Source organism: Athene cunicularia, assembly GCF_003259725.1.
Source record: "Athene cunicularia isolate RWA chromosome 18 unlocalized genomic scaffold, athCun1 chr18_part1, whole genome shotgun sequence".
NCBI lineage: Eukaryota > Metazoa > Chordata > Aves > Strigiformes > Strigidae > Athene > Athene cunicularia.
The window spans coordinates 9,801,343-9,810,471 of NW_020799123.1; the positions used below are offsets into that span (position 1 = coordinate 9,801,343).

Genomic DNA, 9,129 nt, shown 5'->3' on the forward strand with positions numbered 1-9,129 from the left:
TGGTGAGCCCGGGCGGGAGCCTGCGCAGCCCCTGCTCCTGCCAGCACAGCACAGCCGGCCGCCGCCTCTCGAGGGGGACGCGGGCACCGCGCTCTCGGTCCCCGCTTTCCTCAGACCAGGGAGTCCTGCTCGGAAAACCTTCCTCCTCCCCGCTGCTGGTGCCATACCTGTAGCTTCCTGAACGGCAGAAACACTCCAAACGCTGCTCCTGTCCTTTTAATCAACCTCCTGTGCAAGCGGAGTCTGGAGAAACTCATTAATACTCATTAATACAGGTTGAGTTACACTACCAGCCAACTTAAACAGCAAACTCCTTGCAGCAGAGAAGGTCTGCAGGACACTCATGTGTCTGTCTGTCCATCCATCCGTCCATCCGTCCATCCCTCTGTCCCTCCATCCATCCATCCATCCATCCATCCATCCGTCCATCCATCCACCCACCCTTCTGTCCATGCATCCATCCATCTGTCCATCCATCCATCCATCCATCCATCCATCCATCCATCCATCCATCCATCCATCCTCAGCACAACCCTCATGTCACACTCGTGACTTCTCTCGCTCGCTGCAGGTACGTGTGCTGGTTGAGCAGCAGCTGAGGTACATAAAGGACATAAGACCTCACCTCTGCCCCATCCTTAGTTTAAATTCCTATTTCCGTACTAGCTATCTTAAATTGTTTAAAATAACAAAGGATAATAAGGATTAAATGCTGCAGTAGTAACATAACACACTAACAGATATGTTGAAATTTCACAGTAATCTGGCTCATTTTCTGAATCTTCACCCACAGCTGTGTGAGATAAAGCCCTGTACTTTCAAGAATTGTATTAAACTGCTTAATTAAGGCAGTACAAACCAGTGTTTAAGCTGGACTGCATGGCACAGGCATTACTGATGAGCAGATCTGTTGGGGGGGGTGTGTTTCAGGAGCTGGGATATAGGGCATTTATGGGGTTTTTAAGTTGCTAGTTGCACCTTAAAAGTGTGAACCAGTTCACTAACTTTCACGACATCCAGTAGCACCTAGTGAGATAAACTGTCACAATGGAAATCTTGTCTAGCAATAAGGTCACCCATTTCAGTTGTGAGCCTAGGAATAAGCCTTCTTATTTCAGTAATCCAAATCAGAGTTGGCTTGGTGTGTGAAAATTTGCAGAGTTCTTAATTTTAGCAAATACCGCTTTACAGATAAAACTTTATCTGGGGTCAGCAGAGCTGTCCCTCGGACTGGACAGTAACTACTACATTTTTCAGTCTGAAAAGAATGACTGGAAAGGGTACCTTAAACTAAAAGAGAAGATTACCAGCTGCATAACTGGAGGTGGCCAAAATGCCTAAATATGTTTCATTGTAACACGCATCCTTTGCAGAAGCTGAGTTGCAGAGGTGACGCATGTTCCAGCAGCTGCCAATCGCACTTTATATATAATTGTTCATGTCCAATTATCCAAATGTGTGAAACCATATTTGTTCTGTATGGTTTTCTCTAAAAAACACCATAGGAAGCAAGACTCTCCCCTAATATAAAAATCTTGTTGCTAAAATCACCTATCTGTATGCTGTTGACAGAAGCAGCGGGCGAGCGCAGGCAGTACGGACTGGTGTGTGTATGAGGAGGGGGGTGTCTGTGCGGGCAGGGCTAGTGGGAGGCTAGCGGGGCGGCCAGCAGCAGCTTGGTCTTGCTCCAGTGGGTTGTCCAGGGAGTGATTCCTGTTTCCCCTAAGGCTGCCTCTCATTAGCATGAATCGGGGGGAAGGGCATAAAAGACTCCAGTTCATTTTGAGCCTGGAAAAACTTTACTTCAAAATGACAACCAAAGTGTTCTGGCTCCTCTGCTTTGTCATTAGATCATCTTCCAGCTCAGTGGCCGGTAAGTCTGTTAAGTGGGGCTGGGGCATATTTGCCTTTGGTGTCAGGGGAGGTTAAACACATTACTACAAATTCTTGCCTGAGCAGCGCTCTCGGGCTGTAGTCTTTTCAGAAAGCGGTAGCAGTAATCACATAAGGGTTCAAGACAGAAACATTTAAACATGTTTATGGGATGGGAATGTACATTGCAATATTTGGTTTGTCAGCATTTGTAAGAACTAAGAGCACCTGCCAAAAGCAGGCAGCGAGCTGGTGCCATGAATCCTGCTAGCCATCCTTCTAGCCATCCTTCAGCAATTGAAGTTTGACTTGCTTCTGCACCCAGGATTTATTTCTATGGGACCTTTCCCTTTTAATCTCTTTCCCTTCACCTGTAAAGTCCAGATTTCTAATTTATTTCAACATGTGTGCCTGCAGCAAGCTGTCTCAGTTTTTTTTTGTTTTTTTTTTATTTTATTTTTAGTACCTCATTGATGGTACAGAAATAAGATATACATCTAATCCATGGGGAAGGAGAAGTCTAGGAGCTGGTTATGTTGTAGTTATATTTCTTAAGTTGCCTGAGCTAGACAAGAATATACTGATCTAGGGGAACAGACCTCAAGTTCCTAAACAGATTAAGTAGAGAAAAATGAACTATTTCTTGTTACAATCCATGGCTGAGAAGGCATGATAAACTGGTAGAATAGTGTACTTATAAAGCCAACTCCAAAACACCTGTTGAATTCACAGCTTCATATTGAACCATCTCCAAAACACCCTTGCCTATCGCTTTCTTTAGCTTGGACTTCGTCCACCCCTTTCTTCATGGACATTCTTTTGACTTTACGTGTGGCCAGCCCAAATATCAGGGAATCTTTCCCATGACAGCAGCTGGTGAGAGCGAAGGGGGAGAAGTGGCAAGGTCAGCAGTTGAGTCAGTTATAGAAGATAAACCAGGACGTTGTTCATCTGTGTATGTCAAGTATCTCTTTTCACATAGGGAGTTAGGATCAGCCTCCTACACGATGCTAACCACAGACAGTGAACACCCAGACAGCGGCTGTGTGTGGGTGAACTGTTTTAAAACTCTTCTGGCTAACTAAAGGCATGCAGTAAAGGACTAAAGTAAAAGAAAAATGAACTGCAGGAGGAAATTTCTCTCTTCCCAGGCTCAACAGAAGGTCATTTTGCTTTTTGAGGTCCAAGTGATCAAGGTGAAGGTATAAATGAAGGCCTGGTGACTGTCCAGCTTTGTGATCAATGTCATTAAGCCTTTCAGTTTTTCACTAGAGTCCCAGACACTTCCTGTCTTTCTCAACCCTTGTCCTCTCAACTTAAGAAAAGCCTGGAAATAATTGTTACTCAGCAGCAATAGCCTAGCTACCAGACTATAGTACTACTACTATACAACTCCAGTGCAAAAGTCAGAGACCCAAAACTGTAGATAAAGATCTTTTCAGTAGTGTTCAAAGCCCAAAATCTCTGAAGAGTCCAGATGCCATTGTCAATAAGGCATCCCATGGATGGGAAAACCAAATAGTTCTGTTGTCATGGTCTTTTAAACAAGCATCCCAAATGGCAATGTGAACCTTGTTTCCTCCAATGCTCCCTGGAGATTTAGGCTTTTGAGAAAAGGGTTTGTTTATAAGTCGTGTTTTTAATTTGCAACAATAATAAAGTAAAAATGCAAATCTCCTGTGTTTTGCTCACACAGCTGCATTCTCTGTACTGGGTCTTCCATGTCTGAGTACAGCAGAATGAGGGGCTCTGCTATATTTCATCCATTGAACTCCTGATCAGTTTTATTGTCTTACCCTTGAAGGCCTCACTCACAGGCTAGAGCCAGGCACTTCCCATTCAGAAGCACATGGGCTAAAAAAAATTGAAATGCTAATTTGCTCTCTCTTTTTTTTTTTTATTTGTAGGATCCCTGCCCTATGCCGAGAAGCCCAGTCAGACTCTTAGCAAAGATGCTGCACCTGGCCAAGGCAAAGTGCCAGCCTGGGGCACCAGCAGCGCCGGAGAGAACGGCACAGAGCGCTGGCTTCTGCCTCCCGCCAGCCTGCAGCGGCCACCACCTCCCCAAATCATCTCCTTCTCATCAGACAGAAAGAAACACACCAAACCTTCTCTGGAAAACAGCACAGGGCTGAGGAAACACCTCTTACAGTATGGAGGAGCCCTGCCTCCGGAGAGCCTGATAGAGGAGCCTTCTCCTGCCTCCTCTGACTTGAACCACGCAAACAGGAAGCCGGCGGACAGGCGGCTGGCCGAGGCCGCCAACAGCGTGTCGGCTCACCTCCACCACGCAGCCTCTTCCTATCAGAAGATGACCCCCTTAGTGGAGACTCATCCTTTTCCAGACTCCGGAGCAGTGGAGTCAGATGATCCTAACACGCTGGATCACTCCAACCGACCAGGCAAGATAATCCCCTATAAACATACCGACCTCCTCAAAAAGATCACCAAACCCTCCTGGGTCACCAACCGCCAGTCGCCCAGCCTGCTGTACCACTTCAGCGTGCTGAAGAGAGGTAAGGGGAGAGATTGCTCTGGCGAGGGAGAGCGTGAACTTTCCAAAGATCGGGTGGCCTCATTTGGCTGAAATACCCGCCAAGGGCCCCTTGCTGTCCCTCAGTCTGTGTGCCTGTTCTAGATGGGGATAAGGAGAAGGCATGTCTGAGCGAGTGCAGGAAGGAGAGAGACGAAGCAGAGGCCTACTGCTCCAGTGAATTTGGTAAGTCGTGTCCTCCGTGAGCAGGCCCCCTTTGTTCATCTATTACTGACATTTCTGCTTTTAAGATACTGTTTCATTATGTTAAATAATTACCAAGTACACTAAAGGGACCCATCACAGCTTTATAAATGTACTACAACGAACAGTACCAAGTCTTACACAACCCTTTCCCTACCTTGGGCTACTATTGCTCTTTTTTCTGTTTCCTCCACTTTCCACTCCTGGGCGGAAAACAGTGTTCTTGCTGCTGGTCAACAGAACTGAAAAGACCAATTGTTTCAGATACTTTAAGATTAAACATTGTAGCTGCGTTACTTACCTCTTACTATTTAAAGCAGGTTTATGATTTTGGGGGCCAAAGTTTAAAATAAAATGGAGAACCAAGCAAAAATAAAACTTAGATCCTCCCTGTGTAGAGGATTTTCCTTGAAATTCCTTAAGACTCAATGTCTTCAGTCCTTGTGTCCAAGCTGAAGTAGCTAAAGATGTCTGAAAAGCCTTGTACCATTTAAGAGCAAGCATTTTCTGACTGAAATCTTGCCTTGTGCTTATGAAGTTGTGAAATAGATACCAACTTTTTCTCACAGTATTTTAAGAGATAAGCAAAATACATGCCTAGTGGTAACAGATGTTTCCATTTGTAGAATATAAACACGTTACGAGACATCTGTTTTCTCTAAATGGGGAAGTCAGGAAGTCCTTTCTACAAATGTTATATTCTTTATTTTTTACCACTCTCATGCATTCCTGCCAAACGTAGGCCTTACAGCAACACGACCTCTGTGTATTTCAGCCTTTAACAAACACCACTCTCATTCATCTCTTACATTGAAAAAGACAAGTAGGAAAAAGACAGTCTGAGCAACAATTCAGCCAAGGTTCCATTTCAGTGATCAGTGCTGTTTGTTTCTCTACATTTACAGTGCAGACTGAAGAATAAATGACTGCATCCTCTTTGCCTTACCTGCCCCTAACACATTTGGTGTTTTCTGATTCCGCAGTCAGCTCTGCACTTGTCAAAACCAGGAGTTGGGTGGACAGCACGAAGCGACTGTCTGAGCGTACAACATCGCCTGCTTGGTGCCCTTCCCTCTTGGTATGACAAGGGCCTTTCCTTTCAAAAGCTGAAGCGTTTCGTTAGCAGGTTTGCTTTGGACCTCATTGTGAAGTTTTAAATTTGAAAATTTTACTTGGTTAGGGAAATATGACCACTTTTTATATATCAGGATGGAAAACAGTACTGGAATCATGACTTTCTTTTGAATCATTTTATAAACTTCACTAAGGGAACATCAGACCTGTAAAGCATAAGAAGGTTAGTAACTTAGCAAAAAATAAAGGTGATGACCTCATCCGATGTGATTATTTGAAGCAAATCCTACTTCCAGGACTGCCCACTACTGAGCCAAAGAATTTCTGCTGACGCTTTACAGCATTTTAAATGTCTTCACACGTACCCCGAGTTGCCACCAAGATATGTAATTCAATGCTTGCTTTTTTTCCTCCCTCCCCTCCCTTAAACCAGCACTGAACGGAATTGTTTATAACATGGAAAGACTGGGGAATGGAGTCCACTTGATTACGCTTTTGGTAAACAGCGATGGATTATACAAGATGAGTCGCCTCTATATTACTCCTGATGGCTTCTTCTTTCGAGTTCACATTCTAGTTGTGGATACTTTAAACTGCAGTAAACCGTGTCCAGACTTTAAACTGGGTAAATAATTCCAGCTAAATCCATTCCACTCTTCCTCCTGCATGCAGTGCAATTTTAGTGTGCCATAGTTTAATAGGCTTATCCTGGGTTGTTGTAATATTTTGAAAAAAATCTGTTTACTCTTAAGCTGGAGGGCTTTGCCCCCCAGTTGCTCTCGATTTCCAGAAGAAAACCAACTGGGAAGAAGTCACGTAGCAGCATAGTCCTTTCTTAACTTTATCCAGTTCCCAAATGATTGCAAGAGTTTTTAGGTTTGCCAAAAAGAAAAAAAAATATATATATACACAGGAGCTTAAGATGGTATCTTTATAAGTAGTCTGGTTTTCCTTCTAAATGCAAGTTTATTGAATACCAGTGTTTCCCCTAAAAAGCTTCTAATTGCAATACAACACAGTAAATTGTTATTTCCATGGAGGCACAGCCCACGGGTCCCGCTGCACTAAGCCACACATTCAGGATGTATTTCTGCAGGGTGCAATTCATAAATCTGCTGCCCTTAGAGCAAGCGCAGGGAACGAATCTGTGCTTTCTTCACGGCACAGAAATCTCATTTATTTTGCAGGCAGCAGATACATCGTGATGGGTCGGATCTACCACAAGAGACGGCAGATCCCTGCCAACCTGCTGCAGTTCCTGCGAGGGCGCCTGAGGCCAGGGGACGGTTTGCTTCGGAGCAGCAGCAGCTACGTGAAGAGATTCAACAGGAAGAGGAATCGCAAGGTGCAGGCAGCTCACACTAAATGTAGATAAGGCTCCGGTAGCCTCCATCTAGGACACGGGCAGCAGCAGAATTCACCTACCAGAATAAACCTGGCCACGGTTTAGCAACAGTGGGAGGTAATTCTTCTCATGTCTGAAACTGGTTGTGACAGGACACTTGCCTTTGTGCTTAGCGAATGCTGACTGAATGTCTTGGCCTCGGTACCCATATATTGTGAAGCTTAACACAAAAGTCAGTCTAGGGAACATTAACTGATCATGAAGTTGCTCCAGCTGTTTCCAGAGCCACAGGGTATTATTGCTTCCCCTGCTGTCACGCACTCCTAATAATCTAATTGTAAAGTAAAACTCCGGAGGCATTGTTCTAGGTACACGAAAAGTAACAGTGCTCTCAAACCCTTTTGAAACCCTTAACCTTGAACAAATGTTAGATGATACCACAGCTTTATCTACAGAGGGTGTCCGTTGTGTTTTCACACAACTCTGCCTCAAGTATTACATGCACTTGATTCAAAAGAAACCAACAAAACTAAGTATCCTTTGTATTGTTTTGGTATCCTCAAACATGTCCATGCTACTTTTAAAAATTACGTCATTCTTCAAACAGAGCTGGATTTTCAAGGCATACAAAGTTCCTATGTAATTATTTGAATATATGAATACACTAACTGAAAGCAAACCAAGTAACTGCACAACACAAATGCCCAATTAGACTTACAAATAACGATGGAAGTTCATGCCAAGGAATGGAAAATAAGCAAGCAATTGCAGGCACTTTTTGTATGCCTGCTTACACTGTCAGTTCCTTAAAGTTCAGTCTGAGAACTGTACTGTCATCTTTCCATGAGAAATATTACCAAGTTTGTACCTGCACATCAGTAAAGTTAATTTTTGAATCAAAGAATCTTTTAGTACCTTTAACGTGGTGGGATATAAGAACCTATGAAGCTGCTGCAAGGGGAATCTTTTTGTTTGCTATGCTGTGTCAGTACTCACAAATCATAGGTCTTTAAAACATTCATGGAGTTCGGGGTTCACTGTCTCCTGGGTACTGGAAGATCCGGAAGGCTTATGTAATGATATTAAACAAAGACATCTCCTTGTTTAACAAGTCAGCTGGGGATTTAAAGATATATATTTATATTAAAAAGGGAAAAATGCAGTCTAGCTTAAAAAAATAAATATATATATATTGTGATACACATGATGTGACCTGGACCAGGAAGCAGTGGCTTCTCTTAACATTTTCTGTTTTGACACAGAGGTAGTTCTAACGCAGTTCTACCTGTCATACACATCTGCAGCTTGATTTGGTGTCACTGAAATGCTACCGAGTAGTGGATGGGCGGTAAGTTACCCTGTATGAACTATTCCTTCATATGGCCTAGGAGCCAAATACTAAGAGCAAACATCATACATTTTAAGATGCAAAAGGCTGTTACTATAGGACAGAAATTTACTTGTAATTTGTGTCTATCTAAAAAATACAGTCTCACTTTTGTCACGTGAAAGACTTTGCATGGAGCCCTGCATATATAGATGGAATTTTCCTGAGACACTTCTGAGGGGGCTTCTGATTTGGCAGAATGACCTTTCCTGGCAACGAATCAAAGTGCTGGAGTGGACTGGGAGGGACAGGAGAAGGAAGGAGGAAGGGTTACATGTGCATCTCAAGTTTCTTCGTTTCTATTTTCAACTGAAGTCAGGGACTAACCAGCAAGTCCTACAGTCATCCACTTGCCCAGAACAGCAATTAAACACCCTTCCCCATCCCCAAGACATTATTGTAATCTAAAACAGGCAAAGCGTGGGTACAAAAATAACATCCATGGCTATATCTCATTTTGATTGTCTCTCGGAAGAGATAAATAATAGTACACCAGCGTTAATGACGTCCAAAGCCCACGTAAAATCCCAGTAACTGACACAATGTCTGCACCCCTCTCTCGGTACCGCTATAGCTCTAGGAGCGAGCCTGAAGAGCAATTTGTGTTCTCTTTTTGTGCTACAAAGGCTCTTACCTTCCTTCGTGGCTTGGATGGAAGCTCACTCCTTAAAATGTTACAACAGCTGAGCAACAAGCCACTGTATTTGACAGCCC

At 43.7% G+C, this 9,129-nt stretch overlaps 2 protein-coding genes across 4 annotated transcripts in view; one reads left to right on the forward strand and one right to left on the reverse strand.

The window, feature by feature from the left end:
- KPNA2 (karyopherin subunit alpha 2) overlaps positions 1-361 on the reverse strand; it is a 6,625-nt gene extending 6,264 nt beyond the window's left edge. Inside the window, exon 1 of the mRNA XM_026860899.1 lies at positions 168-361. The gene's annotated coding sequence lies outside the window, so the exon portion shown is untranslated. The remainder of the gene's footprint in view (positions 1-167) is intronic.
- A 1,409-nt stretch (positions 362-1,770) lies between these two features.
- On the forward strand, positions 1,771-9,129 carry C18H17orf58 (chromosome 18 C17orf58 homolog). Of its 3 annotated transcripts, XM_026860903.1 has the most exons (5): positions 1,771-1,873; positions 3,780-4,388; positions 4,511-4,591; positions 6,117-6,308; positions 6,871-9,129. In XM_026860903.1, exons 1-5 carry the CDS (start codon positions 1,810-1,812, stop codon positions 7,056-7,058), a joined length of 1,134 nt encoding a protein of 377 aa, XP_026716704.1. In that variant the 5' UTR covers positions 1,771-1,809; the 3' UTR covers positions 7,059-9,129. The 3 variants fall into 3 exon arrangements, with proteins under 3 accessions (XP_026716704.1, XP_026716705.1, XP_026716706.1); XM_026860904.1 differs by lacking the exon at positions 6,117-6,308; XM_026860905.1 differs by lacking the exons at positions 1,771-1,873; positions 3,780-4,388; positions 4,511-4,591 and adding an exon at positions 5,600-5,687.